We start from the raw sequence: 15720 nt of genomic DNA, 5'->3' as shown, positions 1-15720 counted from the left end.
ATGTCTAGAATGAAGCTCTTCAAACAGCTCTGAAACAATGAAGCCTTTCTAATCTAAAAAGATTACTTATAATGGAGTGCTGTTAAGAACTTCATTTCAGTAACTCACTCAATGACTGTGTTGCAGTTATGTAGCCATGAAAACATCAACTGGATGTGCTACTACTACCAGTTCTACTGCTAAATGTGGGAGGAGATGAATTGTTAGAAGTGCTTAGCACTGACATTATACATTGGGAACCTGTGCTACAAGCATGTATATGGGGATGTTTTCACAGACTTAGATATACATTCTTTAAATAAGTGTATTTTTTTCAAAGTAGAAGTAATTATTTTACTTTGTAAAAAATAAAATTAATACAGTGAAATTTTTTACATCTGTGGTACACCTTATACAGCATTATCATATGTCTTCTGTTCTTGTGTTTGACTTAAGTTATTATATTTTGGAACCTAAACTTAAAAAATGTATCTTATACACACATTGAAATTTGTGAAAACTGCAAAACTGATTGCTATGGATTAAAATACCAGCAGTAATTAGAATATCTTTATTAAACAGTACTTTTTCTATGGTTTCTTTAATATGATTTTCTGAGGTGCTTCTGAAACATTTATTTCACAAATATTGAGAAATATTTTTATTCTTGTTCTAGGAGCAAAGTTTAAAAAATATCTTGGTCATTCTGCTCACGTGACAAATGTCAGGTGGTCGCACGATCACCAGTGGGTTGTCTCCATTGGGGGAGCTGATCATTCTGTCTTTCAGTGGAAGTTTGTCCCTGACCGCAAGTTGAAGGACACTCTTCATATAGCACCCCAAGGTACAGAACTAACTGAAAAAACACAAAAGAAGGCTAAAATAGAAGTAAAATTCTTTGGTGACAGTATTGTCAGTCTGCTCAGTTGCAACAGTTGTTGTTCTTTAAACTTTGCAGGTGCCTGATGCACCTGATAGAGTTGTTTATTACTTGCCAGTACGCTGTTGTCTTGGTTTGGCATTATTTATCTTTGGTGAAGATGGAAAAAAATCTGTGCACTGGCATTTGGCCAACAATCAAACCATCATATCTGTGTGTTCAGGCTAGCAAGGATATGGAAAACCTTCACTGCTGTGACTCCTTTACAAAGAAAAATTTTAAAAGTTTAAACATAGGTACGAATTTCTGAATTCTGTATATATCACCCTTTACTAAATTGACAACTGGATGCTCAGGTGTCACTGGAAAAATATGGTTTTACACTAATTTGTTTAAAATTTTTAAGTATTTAGATGATGATGTAAGTATTATAACTGATTATTTAATTTTTTTTAAAGCAGAATATAGATGTTTTGTGTTTGGGCAAAAATTAAGATCACGTTTCCACTAGTGACTAATTAAACAGTTATTTTCATGAGTTTCCTAAAATCAAAACACTTAACTGAGTACCTCCCTTGGAAATTCCTAAAGGAATTTAGAGAATTCCCTGGGGAAATGAGAATATGAGTTACAATAAAATAGGCTGTTTCACTGTTTAATTGCTCAGATCAGATGAATATGTATCAGTGCAGATCCAGCAAACAGGTAAATACAGATGCAGTGCTGAACTTGTCAGTGACAAATGCAGAAGGAAACAATAACAAGGTCTTCCTATGTGTCAAACTTTATGTGACTACCCTTTTTCTCTACAGTCACAAAAAATTTTTCCTCTTTCTTGCCATCTATAAATTTTTCCTTCCTCCTAACCTACTTGAAGAATTTCTATTTGCATCAGTGGCTCATTTTAACATAAGTTTCTCTTGGTACCCTTTGTTAATTTTATGCAAGTCTTAGTTTCTGCTTTATACTGATTATTTAATTATCTTGTTTTTCCTTTCCTCCTAACATTAAAGCTATGAAATTATTTTAGTCACTCCAGCAGCCAAAATTGTCATATTTATGGCTTATTTCCTATGTAGCAGCAGAATTGTTCCTGTTAATTATTAACAGTTTATGTTGTAGTTAACATAAGCACTGATTATCAAATCAGAAACTTTAAGCATTTAGTTTAAACTTTCTGGCTTATAATTTAGGTTGCTTAATTTTTAATTTCTGTTTTCTTGGTGACAGAGAGTCTGGTTGATTCTAATAGTGATGAATCAGATTCAGATCAGTCTGATGTTCCAGAGCTGGACTCTGAAATTGAACAAGAGACACAGATCACCTATCGTCGACAGGTAAAGATTTTAGTTTTAATGGCAGTTGGAAGGTTCCTAGGGTTTAATTTGGTCATTTATGGCGGCTGTTGAAATCTCAGAACTGGGGGGATGGTACAAGAACTGATCAAAACCTTTAGAATTTTTACCTGATGCACTCAAAAGATCAAGCTTATTAAAATATAATGATTAATAATTACAAGTAAGATATTAATTAATATTAATATTAGTAGAGAGAAAAATTATTATATTTAATCCTAGAATTCAATTTAAAACCAAGCTGCACTATATAGTCACCAGCTACAGGTATTGGAGGGCTTTTTTCAGTTATGTCAAAATAACATTTTCATTAGTAACAGCAGCTGAATTCTCAGAAAGCTGTTTTTCTGATGAGTCTTTTAATTTTTAAGTATGCTTTTTCTTAAAGGTTTACAAAGAAGATCTACCTCAACTAAAAGAGCAATGCAAAGAAAAAAGAAAAAGTGCAGCTTCTAAGAGACGTGAGCGAGCCCCAGGGAACAGTATAAGACTACATTTTGTTCATGGGTACGCAAACTAGGATTCTTTAAAATATACAAGTAGACTTTGATTTTGTAGACTGGTGTTTATAATTTAATAATTTGATTAAAGACTTTTATATCTGTTGCTTTATGATTTGCTATTTTTATTTATAACTGTAAAAATAAATTTACACTAAATAAATGAAAAGCTTTGATGCCAGCATATTAATTCTATACATGAATTCTGAAGTGAATTTGAACTCAAGCTTCAGCTGGTACTTATTGCTTGAATACAAATGACTAAATAATTCAGTAATCTTACCCATACTTTTCAGTATCTGGAAAGCAGTAGTTCTTTTTGATGTATGATTTTGATAGCTAGAAAAGAAACTTTGTGTAGTTGAAGATGACTGGGTTCTGGACAAAGTGGCCTTTCTAGCAGTGATTTATTAAAAAAATCCAAACTGTTTATACCTAGTCTGAAACAATTTACATTTTGCTTTCTTAATTTGGGAATTAAATGTAATTCTTAATAGGTCTTGTAAGTTTGTTAAAACTGAGTTTATTCTTTTTTTTTTTTGGTGATAATTTGAGTAGCAGAATGACATTTGGATGCATCCTTGAAATCTTACAATATTATCTTTAGGATTAGTAGTTTGCTGTAATTCTTCATAAGTGAAGAATTTTTATCAGAAAAAAGATGTGGTATTTTAAAGCAAACTGGTACTAGACATTACTACATTAGAATAATAATCAGAAATATAAATTCTCGTTATATAAAGCAAAACCAAAGCCTTTATTCAAGTAAGATGTTGCAAGTCAAGTTTTCCTTCCAAAAGATACCTCTTTGCAGGAATACAGCTTCTTTTCAGATATAACCAAATGCAGGGAGAAGTTACTGATACTCTTTCTTTATAATGGCACTTTAACAATTTTAGTAGGACTCCACATGGAATGTTTAATAAATTAATTGGCTAAGAATAGTAAATATTCAAATCAGCAGTTTTGTCTGCAGAAGACGTAGTCTGAGTAGTAGCTTGAAAATAATGACGACTGGGAAGCTTGGTACAGAGTTGGGAGTTTTATTTCTCTTTTTGGTGCTCCCAAATTCTCAGCTGAAGATCTTTATATCTGTGTAGAGAATGCTTTAAGGTGGGTAGCTGCTGTACGTAGTCTTTAAAAGTAGGTCTAAGAATAAAACCAAATGATCCTGAAGATGTAGGACAAGCAAGGGCCCTGGATCTTTGGTATTATTGTTATTTCCTTCACAACAGAAGTGAAGCTTGACCAGAATATCCAGGAATGACCAGAAGTAGAATGTCCTGTTGAGTTCTGTCTGGTTACCCTATGGGCATCAAGAAAACTAATGAAGAATCCATGCTGAACAACAGATTTTTCTCAATGTCCAGGCTGTTAACTTTAAAGTGACCCACATCCAAGTGAGTAATAGGCATATTCTCTGATTCAGGAAGTCTGCTTTGCTTCATCTTTCTTTAGCTGCAATGGAAATGTCTTGGATGTTCCTTGAAAATGTAAGAAGTGGTGCTTTTTTTAATTAGGGGAACTGGAAGCTCTTTCTCTTTTCTTTGTTTTTGACCTTGTTGGTGTTGTGTTTTGAATTTGTCAACTGCCGTGAAAGATGAACTTTTAAATATCTCTTGATAACATGTAAGAAATCTCTTAAACCTCTGGTTACTTCCTGTTTTGAAAGGGAATAAAATTCAGAGTATGTGAGCCAGCTTCTGACTTAGATGGATGAGGAAAGAACTTCTATTAAGAAGTTCAGTTGTGTCTAAGAGATCTGATTCAATCATGATCAGGAGCACTTTGTTAAATAGGTGTACAAATTTGGCCTCTTTTTGATTATTCCTGTATTTTAATTCTGCCATGTATTTGGCAGGGTGGTGCTTCAGAAACATGAACTATTCAGAAGAACTTTTTCTTGGAGTCAATGCTTATTATGCTTTCTTTTGGCTGGCAGGAAATAAGGATGCAGATGTAATAGTCATGCCCTGTATTCTCTCAGAGCTATGCTGTTGATTTCACAAGAATGATGTTTTATATTTTTGAATATTCATAAAATCATAGAATTCCTTTTCAATATTCAGTGTACTTAAGCACAATCTAGTTTGAGTTTCAGAATATTAAATAAATTTACCTTACTGCAAGATGACATGGGAATGCTCTGCAAGGAGAGCCTTAAAACATCTTGCATGGATTCCTACAAGTACCTATAAATAGTATCTGAAGGGAATAGCCTATGAATGGGTCCTCTTGAGAAAACTACTGCTATGCATAATATAAAAAAAACCCCTACCTTTGTACTAAAGACTTAATCATGTTTGTTTTGACATTTGGTTCTTCTAGAGATTTTGGGGGAGGATTGGACTACATGTAGAAGCTTCCCACATATACTTAGAAGAGTAACATTCAAATTTTGAAACTCTTACAGCATTAGACAAGCTATGGACATTGACTATTTTCCCAGAGAGGACAGTACTTGTGAAGTTGCCTGTTATGGATATTTTCAGTTCAGTCAGAGATAAAGGAGTGGTTTCTGCCAGGCTGGGCCTGGGAAAGAGTTGGAAAGGAATGTAAATAATTCTCTCTTGTTGTTCACATTGTTTATAGATATTTTCTGCCACCGTGCATCATTCACTGCACACCAATGGAGTGAGATGCTTTTACTTTAAGACCAATGAAATTAGTCTTCTTGATGTTCTCTATAAAAAGAGTGATTGATGTATTTGAAATAAATGAGTTGAGTTGAGCTTATTTCATCAAGCCTTCTGAACTGGAGTTCGTTCGTTCCCATCCTGCCTCAACAGCGACAGCCTGTTAGCTGGATATAGATGTGTAACTTGCAAATGTGGATAAGATTCAGCTTCAGCTTACAGAATTCACAGTGGTGTGCCCAAAAGGAAATGGTTTTATGTGTATATTAAACTTCCATCACAGTCACTGGAGATTCAGTCAGTAGTCAGTGGAGCATAAGGAGTGATTTGGCTCAGGTAAAATGAAATTCTGATGGTTGGCCAGCTATGCAGCCCTGCAGGTTGAACTGACTCTATTGACTACAACAGTGTTGATTAAAATGTAGGAGTTAATGTATCTAACAAACATGTGAACACCTATATTTTCATGTCTTAATCTCATATTGAGTGCAGCCCCTGCTATTCATGACTTTGGTAATGGTAATTTCTTTTCCCTATGTAGCACTTAGGAAACTACATCTTCTGATAGTTACTGTCACATTAACTTGAATGAATGCTGGGTAATTAACTATGGCAGAATGCATTCGTACTTTTATTGTGCCTTATATATTGTACAGTAACTACAACACTTGCTTTCATTCTTATTTAATTTACATTCTTTACAGAACTTGTTTTCATTATTATTTAATTTATAGTTGCTAATAAAGATGCCTTGTAAATTTATTTCATTTATTTTCTGCATGCAAATAAATTATTTCTCTTAATGCTTTTTCAGAGATTAGCTAGAAATCTCAGTTCTAAATTGGTTAAATAATATGAAGATATAAGTATTTGGAACAGTGTAGAATATTCTTAGGGAATGATCTTCTAAATTGAAATATGCTTCTTTTCATTGCTGTTTAACTTTGGCCCTTTGCTTTCCCTCTGGTAAAAAGTACCTTTATTGTCAAGGAGTTAGTAAACTCACCCATGGGAAAGACCAAATGTGCTTAATGTGGTGACAAAAAGTCTTTGTTGGCACTGCTTGATATTTTGGCAAAATATGTTGTATTTTAATTGTAAACGATTGTACTAATTTTTGTAATAACTAGAGGAAATTAACTAAAATTAACTTCTATCACAAGAAATTATGAATAATAAGAACTATTTTCTTGCATCCTAGATACATTTTGGATATTTTGAGTAGTCCTGTGATACATAGCACTAATGTACTTAGTTTCACTAGGTTTAATTTAGGGTATATAGGCAATTGTTATGATGAGTTGGGAAAATTATGAGTTTCTGGGTTGCGTGTAGGAGGACCTGAAACCCTTTTGCTGTCTTCACACATTTTACTTTTATAGGTGACTGCTAAGCTTGCAAGAAATTGCTCAATGTCCAGTATTTCTCTCAGCATGCATATTTTCATAGATGTTGGTTTTTGTTATTTGTTTGTTTTTTTAGTATTCTCCTTTAGGGTGAATATTTAGCTTTTTTTTTTTTATGACTCTATGCTTGCAAAGAAAATCCAGTATGTTTAGTAGAGCACAATGCAGAGTGGAGCACAGGAAAATGATGTCTGAGCAACAATAGGTTCAGGTATCTTCTTTGGCACTGCTCCTGCCTTTATAATCCCTACCCCTCTCCAAGTGTTGTCATGTGCTTAAAATGATGATGTTATATACTGTGATAGGTTATTTTTGTTTCCTTTCTTCATAGTTACTGTAGGTCATTGTATATTCTGTTCCATAAAAACCTAGTGGCTGTACATCTAAGAAGGCTGCAAGCAGGCAGCACTCTGGGTTAGGCAGAAAGCAGCTTCCAAATATCTGCACGTGCTGCTGCAGGGGAAGGTTGTTAGTGAATGATGTGGGTGGAGGGAGAGCAAAGCAGGACTGAAGAGCCTGCGGGTGTATTTCAGTCTAAATTATTGGTCAGCTTGAGGAGAGCAGGGAGCAGATATAGCTGAGCTTCAGATCAAGTGTGAAGAGAGATTCTGTAGAGACCTTGAAGGGACAGTAACTCAGGAGACACTGAAAAGTTGCTGGACTAGAACCAAATCTGAAGTTAAGAATCCTGATCTAAGCAGTGAGTTGAAGGGATCCTTATTTGAAAGCATTGTTTCTGTGCTGTCACAATTTTTGCTGGTTTAAGAAGTTCACTTCTCTTTTTTGTGATCTAATGAGACCCAGCTTTAGACTTCACAGTATGGGAGACAGTACAAAGCTGGGAGGAGAGGCTGGCAGACCCAATGGCTGTGTTGCCATCTGGAGGGACCTGCACAGGTTAGAGAACTGGACAGGGAGGAATTTAATTATCTTCCAAAAGTTTGAGATGCAAATTCATGGAATACAATATTCCAGTGGACCTGGACTATCTGCTAGTCTGTTTAAAAACTTTGTGTGGTAGTCTTAGTAATTTTTCTCTAATCACATACAATGATGTAAGTACCATTGTGTGTAATGTAGGTGAGCCAACTGAAATACATTATGTTCAAATCTGTTCCAAGTATGTGCTCTGTTGTTTTCCAGTAATGCATAGATCTAGTGTTTATGAACATGGATCCATGGTGTTTGGAATATTCATTAAACTGAAGTTGACCAGCAGCCTCACAGATTCATTGCTTCCCCAGGGCATATGGTTGCGCTGTGTACATGAGATCATGTAACTTCATGATCTTAGAAACACCTAGGAAGAAATTAGTGAACTGACATAGTACATACAGACCTTAGTTGGGAATTGGCCTATTCATGCCAGTTCCTGTATCACTAAGAAAGTAGACAGGTTTTCCTTCAAAAAAAGAAACTCTTCTATTAAAAAAAACCCTAACATTTGTTTTCTGTTATCAAACTATCATGTTTTCTGGCTGATTTTTGAGCAGTAGGAAATAGCCAAAACTAATTCTTTGGATTTTCTACTTCACTTAACTAGTTGTTGCATGACCAACTTCTCCATGTGGTCCGAAAAAATTACTAGCTATTACTTTCTCTTCTAAACTAGCTGTGGAAAGTAACAATTAAGTGCCACTTTTAAACTAGTGCTTGTAGTACTGATATCTGAGTAGTAAATTAGATTGCTAAGTTGATGTTCCTTTAAGAATGGGAAAGTATATTTAAAGCAAGAATTTTAAAACACCAAACCAATAATTGGTAAGTAACATGAGTTTTACATGCACAGAATTCATCAGCATAACTTTATCTCAGTTTCAGTATGTATGTTCATGACTTTGGTGAACAAGCCTTTTTTGTTGAATTAGTTACAGAGGTTACGACTGCCGAAGCAATCTCTTTTACACGCAGACGGGTGAAATCGTATACCATGTGGCGGCGGTGGGCGTGGTGTACAACCGGCAGCAGAACACACAGCGCTTCTATCTGGGTCATGATGATGACATCCTTTGCCTTGCTATTCATCCCTTAAAGGACTATGTGGCAACTGGCCAGGTAGGATTCATGTTTATCTGCAATAACAATCGGAAGTTGTTACTACTGAATTTTGAAAGGACTTGGGGGAAGAGGATCCAGTCTACATTTATTCAGATGATCTATTACACATGGAATTGTGTTAAAAAACTGACACGGAAGTGTTTTTTACACTTATTTGTATTATGGTAAGAGTATATACTCCATAGTTTTTCTGAATATAATTCAAAACTAAGAATAGATTAATATTTTTTATTCAGCCTTATGTTGCGGCTTCTTGATAACAGGTGGAGAAAAAAAAATATTTTAATAGGTGCAGAAAAAATATATTTTTTTAACATCTGCTTTGTGAAGTTAGCTATAATAGCATTGCATTCATTTACTATTTTACAGTGTGAAGTGAGTAGTTGTTGTTACAGTTGTTGTTGCATTCAATTTTAATGCATTATGTTTTTCATTACCACCTATACACAAACTATATACTTATTGTGCATACAACAAAGGGATGTATGTTGCTTGAGTTAATTTTATAATACTAATAATAGTTAATTTTATCTTTTGCCAGACAGTTACTTTAGATAAATAATTATCATTCATATCTTCAAACAAAGAAGTCCTCTGGTAAATATTTATACACTAGGACTTGAAGGTTTGAGCTGATGTTTCATAGTTTTTTTACTTATGCTTATAATTTTTATCATGGTTGCTCTTGTTATTGTATAATAACTTGGAAAACATGTGAACTGAATTTTTTTAGTAGAAATAAACTCTTTTCATTATACTCTTGATTTCTATAAAAATGTTGAGATTAACATAACTGTAGGTCAGTTAAGAAATTATCCCTAAATATAAGAATTGAGTTGATTTAATTTTGGAGTAGCAAAGGCTATGGATAAAAATGTCCCTGAATTTACAATAACTTATTCTATCAGGCAGAAAGATAGATTCCATTATATACTATTTTATACATACACATTACATATTGTTGTATGCTATGTTACATGAGGCAACTAGGTAATGCAGTAATCATTCCTTATACCTCTCTGGTTCAGATCTTCCTGATAGTGGGTGTTCTGAAAAGCTTTACAAACTTTTAATGTTAAGTTTGTGACAAAACCAGAAGTAAATTCTTGTTTTTCTGAGCCTTAAATGCAAGAGAGTTTTGTTCTGGTTTTGCAGCCTTTTTATTTGTGCACTATAGTGCAAAACCCTTGGAATAGCAAATAATCATTTACGTGCTAATAGTGCTTTTGTGCATAGTTGAAAAGAATAAGCTACATTCTATTTCTTACCAGATTTATTGCCTCTACTAGTGCATTTTTGTGCCATAAGTATCATTGTATTAGAATCTGCCTTGTAATGACACCAGAGAGCAGCAGAAGTCACCTTGAATCCTGAAACGTGGATAAGCTGACATACTAACAATAAAAATAACCTTTTATTTTTAGACAGGGAATGATTGATGAAAAATTGATGGAATAAATATGCTACAGTGCAATCAATTAAGGGCTTTTTTTCTCCCCACCCCCCTCCAGGAGGATTTTAGTTAATTGTGATTAATGTGCCTAAGTCAGCTGGGAAATGGTCTTTGGGAAGCAGCAAAAGGAAAAATATTCTGCTAGCCAGACAACAGTAATAGTAGGAAAATCCTATAACTGTTATTTTTCGCAAATAGTTTTTGAAGTATTCTTAAAACTTTTTAAACTGTGTAAAATAACTGAGAAATGAAAAAAAAAAAACCGGCTATGAATATGTATAATTTCAGGTTGGTCGAGATTCCTCAATACACATTTGGGATACAGAAACAATAAAGCCACTCTCAGTATTAAAGGGCTATCATCAGTATGGTGTTTGTGCTGTTGATTTTTCAGGTAATAAGTATTTATTTATTTATTTACACTTTTCCTTTTCTGTGTGAAAATACAAGATAATCAGTTCTACTGAGAAACTGGGGGTTCCTTTACACTGCAAATATTGTCTTAAAAATATTCTCCACTCTTCAATGTCAAATGAGAGATGCTGCCTTATAATGAACATTCATTAGAAACACCTCCTTTTGAGTCTTGCACATAGGAAATGCAAGAACAGCTACTGTCCTGTTTAACAGCTGAGCTGAGCCCTTCAGAATTTCTTTTGGTTGTACAAGGCAGGGGCACAGGTCTGGAATGCTGTGTCTGCTTTACAGCTGTGTAAGAAGCTTTTTTGAGCAAATTGATTGGGGGTGTGATTTTTTATTTTTTAAATGAAATCCTGAAAGCTATGTTGGTAACACACTGACACATTCAGGAAGTCCAGTCAGGGAGTTCTGGTCACAAACAAAGGCTCTCTCTCCATCTTAAACTAACATAAGACTGTCATTTAAATCCCTTGAGATTTTTATACCCCCAACATTGAATTCCTGTACCAATATTAAATTTCCTCTGCTCCACTAGCTTCTATTCATTATTTAATTGTTTGGATTTCCTGGATAAGATCTCTGAAGATGTGTGGTCACAAAAATGAATGGTTTGTGGTCTTTGATGCTTCTTACTTTTGTTCTCCTTTTTCAAGATATGAATCTCATTTCTCAAATTCTGGCTAGATATGTAGCAATTCCAAAAATGTCAGAAAGTCATTGATTTTGAGTAAGCACAAACAGCTCGTTTATTGAAGGTTAATGCAGAATATGTGTCAAAACTTTTCCAAGACTTCATAGTACTGCTAAGTTTAAGGGCATTTCACAAATTTCATGGTATGGTTCCAGTTCCTTCCTGTTCAGAAATTAATAGAGATTTTCAGAGTGAACATAAAATTTTCACAAGATCAACCTATAGTGAATGTTTTTGTGCAGCTATATCAGCAGCTAACTGAACAAGGGATGAACAGAGAGCATCTAAGTTCAAATTCAGAGACAGGATAATTTAAAGTTTAAAAGCAAATGGATGAAAAAACACACCTCTAAAAACATCATATGTTTATTTACTTGTTTAAACATTCTTATAATATTTGTGCAGTTATAATATTTTTAATATGATTTCTTGTTATTGCAACATAGTTATCTATCTACTCTCTTAATAATAAATTTATTATTCTAGCGGATGGGAAACGATTGGCTTCCGTTGGAATAGATGATAATCACACTATTGTACTCTGGGATTGGAAGAAAGGAGAAAAGCTTTCAGCAGTAAGGTAGGAATTTAACTATGTTTTAAAATCTGTACCTAGATTTACTGTCAAATGTCAGTAAGAAAAATATATTCATTAAAAAATAAGAGTTCTCTAATAAATTAGCAGTTTCTGTTATATATGTGATGCAGGCAATAATATTTGTGTCATGTTAAAAACTTTCTGTGGAAGAAGTAAATGAAGGTCTGGTAGTCAACAGGAACTATTAAAGTAATTGCTCAATTGGTGAAGAACGATGACATAGAAGACACTGCTGTGTTCTGAAATATTTTCTTTAAAACTCTATGCACTTGTATTTGCCCTCTTAAAGATGGTGATATATGGTATGTTCAGATCTTTTTCATCAGAGATCACATCTTTCTTGGAAAAGTAATTTGCAGTTGTTTTGCAGAGTTCTTTTTTTCTTCAGGGTTCTTTCCTTTTTCTTTCTGAGTTTTGACCAGCCTAATCTAACTTTGAAGTCAGCTCTGCTTTGAACAGGAAATTGGTCTAAGTAACATCCAAAGGTTAAATATTTTAGAAATTTCTTTGTGTCTGCACAGATTATTTAAAATGTTTATTAAATTGTTTTAATCTACAAGATAGAATCCTATTTATAATTTTAAGTAATGTTATTTAAACCTTTGACACTTTTCTTTTCTAATGATCTATTGCTTTAAATAGAGCAGTAGTGTGAGTGGGTTTTGTCCCATTCTGTCTGGATTCAGTGCTTATACTCTAAATGTTGTTCTAGGTAGATTTTAAAAAGATTTATTACTCTTTGCAGTACAGTTAAAAAAGTGTCAGCTTCCCTTTCATCCATTATTGTTCTTTAATTTAATTGACTCTCATTGTGTTTTTAAACACATGTTGAATTCTTATCCACTAAAGAATGAAAATTCTGAATAGATTATGTAGGTAAAGAAGAGTACTGCCTTCCCTGTTACTTGCCAAAAGCCCAGTTACCTTGGCTTCTCTGAAGACATTTATCTGCCTTTCACCTTTTTTTTTCTTTTCTCCCACCCGCAAATCAAAGGAATTGATTAGAATTTTTGAAAGCAGCTTCTGTATTTCAAGATGACTGAGGGTTTGGAAAGAAACTGTCTCATTCATTCAGCCACTAGTTCATCCAGCGGTCTGAAAGGACAGAAAATAAAAGATTATTGCCACTTTTGAACAAGGAGCAAAAATTAGGGATTGGAGGTTCTTTTTCATTTTAAGTAGAGAAAAACATTCCATAAGCATTGCTTTGCATAGATAGCAAACATAGTCAAAAGCTGTTTTTCAAACTGTAGGACTGAACCAAAGCATTAGTTTTATAGAAGCATAATAAGAAGTATAAAACCCAAGTGGTTTTAATGTTTTTAGAACCAATTGTAATTTCCAAAAAAGATGTAATATCAGCATAATGTTTTTCTAACAAAAACAGGAAAAACAGCTAAATAGTGAATGACAATAGCAGTTTGTTTTCAAGATAAGCAAACTTAAAATAAGATTTTTGACTTCTTTAAGTGTCATTATGATCTGTCAAAGATCTAAATGCCATATACCCAAACTTAATGCAAATACATTTTCTTTTGCAAAGAAAATGCCTCCTTGTGCCTTTTTGAAGTAATATAATTACTCACCTGCCTTGGAAACTGAAAGGTAATGAAAATAAAACAGGACTCAGTATGTTGTTTCTTTAGTTTTCTACTTCCTCATTATAAACTATTAATAATGATTTGAAAGTAAATGTTAGCAAGCTAGATCAGTTGTACATAAAATTAAAACAAAAAAACCCTCCCAACCTTATGTAAAAATATTAAGAGTTACACTTGTATTTAAATTATTTTGCTTTGCATTTCAGAGGGAGCAAAGATAAGATTTTTGTTGTTAAGATTAATCCTTACATGCCTGATAAATTGATTACAGTTGGAATTAAACACATGAAATTCTGGCGGAGAGCAGGTAAGAACACACTTCAAAATTAGAGCATGTTCTGTTACAGGCAGTGTAACTATTGCATCTCTTACTGTATGTTTTGTGCATGAAAGGCAAATGTTTTCTTTGTCTATCCTAGTTAGTGTTGCCCGAGCAGTAATAATGTTAATTGGTATTATGGCAGTAGTGGAAATTCTTTTTAAGATCAATCTGCCATGGTGCTGGAGCTACATAAGAAGAAAAGACCTTGCATTTTCTACTGTCTCTTTTTATATCTAGTAATAATATGGACATTTTACAGAGCTGCTCTAAAATCATAGAGCAGTTTTTGGAAGAAGAACCTTTAAGCACATATGCTATAAAAACGCATAAATAATATTAAGGTATAAATAATATTAAGGTTATAAAACTTGACATACAAAATTCAGGCAAAGTACTTGAAGAGGACACGTCTGCCAGTTGAGAGTTCTTCGTCTAGATACCTCTGATCTTTAGAATTAAAACCCAAGGTTAATTCTGCTTGAGAAATTTTGAACAGTGAAAAACCCATTCCCTGATACTTCTGTGAATGTGATTGTTTCACACCTCAATTCATATATAAAGACACGTGCTACAGAAGATTATCTGCTAAGAAGGTTCTAATTATATTAATGCAGAATTTATGTACTTGAACTCACATGAGTCCTGATAAAGATTGTGTAGAGAAAACTAGTGATGAAAAAAATTATTTTTTCTCAGTTCTAGCTCTAACAGAAATTAACCAAGATGACCTGACAGCAAGGTGTGGATGTCTATGTAAATTATTAATTTTCACAATTGAGCTTGCTATCTATAGAAAGAGCAGTGTCTTAGAATATTTACTGAAATAACTACTACGAATTGTTTAGAAAGAAATCTTAACAATGATAAAAGCTTGGAGATTATGATTTTGAAGAAAAAAAATAGTGATTTAAGAGTAAGGTTGGGTCTTTTGGGTTTAGTTTTTTTTGTTTGGTTGGTTTTAGTTCATTTTTGTTTTGTTGTTTCGTTTGGTTTTAATTTTTATTGTAGTGAAAGTTGAAAAATAATAAATTTATTTTGTGATTTCTCAAACTCATTTTTTTGGGGAGCATGGGTGAACTAAAAGAAAAGGGCTTGTTGGTCTGGGCATAGTTCTTGTACTATAGTTCCAAGCAGATGTCTAATGACTTGTTTTTGGTCTGAACCAGGAGGAGGACTAATTGGGAGAAAGGGCTGCATAGGTGCATTGGGAAGAACTGACACAATGATGTGTGCAGTATATGGCTGGACAGAAGAGATGGCGTTCTCTGGAACCTCCACGGGGGATGTGTGTATTTGGAGAGATGTGTTTCTCATAAAAACTGTCAAAGCACATGATGGTCCTGTGTTCAGCATGCACGCATTGGAAAAAGTAAATAAACTGCTCATTGCTTTTTTATGTCTGGACAAAAAAGTCTATGATAAAGCCAAACCTTTCCCAGACTCAGGAATCCATGTCCTTATTTTCAGTACAGAAAAGCCTTGTATGGTCCAGATTCAAAACAGTGTTTTATGCATTAGTGCAAATTATTGTTCATGCAATCTCTTATTTCTGTTCTGTAGCATGCTGTTTCTCAAGCCCTTCTGGTCAACGACATCTTATTTAGTAATTTTCATAACCTCTTACTAAAGAAATAACAGTAACTGATTTAAGCATCAGTATGTTCAGTGGAATATGTGAGCTTGTGAGAGAGGAAGATCATACTTGTACTATTTTGTAGTGTAATTACTGTCTACCAATAGATAAAATTCAATCTGTAGATCATTAAGTACTTTCTCCAGATTCTTGACTTCTTTTTAGCCCAGGAAACCCTTTAAGCGTGT

At 33.8% G+C, this 15720-nt stretch overlaps 1 protein-coding gene across 3 annotated transcripts in view; it reads left to right on the top strand.

The window, feature by feature from the left end:
- Positions 1–15720, top strand: part of EML5 (EMAP like 5) — a 98559-nt gene that overhangs the window by 36381 nt on the left and 46458 nt on the right. For all 3 annotated transcript variants that reach the window (XM_085580628.1, XM_077783994.2, XM_085580627.1), the window contains exons 11-18: positions 656–823; positions 2090–2196; positions 2603–2721; positions 8625–8811; positions 10556–10661; positions 11865–11958; positions 13784–13884; positions 15066–15268. In XM_085580628.1, coding sequence (XP_085436754.1) covers positions 656–823; positions 2090–2196; positions 2603–2721; positions 8625–8811; positions 10556–10661; positions 11865–11958; positions 13784–13884; positions 15066–15268 — 1085 coding nt within the window. The remainder of the gene's footprint in view (positions 1–655; positions 824–2089; positions 2197–2602; positions 2722–8624; positions 8812–10555; positions 10662–11864; positions 11959–13783; positions 13885–15065; positions 15269–15720) is intronic.

Source organism: Lonchura striata, chromosome 5, assembly GCF_050655825.1.
Source record: "Lonchura striata isolate lonStrDom1 chromosome 5, ASM5065582v1, whole genome shotgun sequence".
NCBI classification, from domain to species: Eukaryota; Metazoa; Chordata; class Aves; order Passeriformes; family Estrildidae; genus Lonchura; species Lonchura striata.
This window is presented reverse-complemented; position numbering and strand designations above follow the sequence as displayed.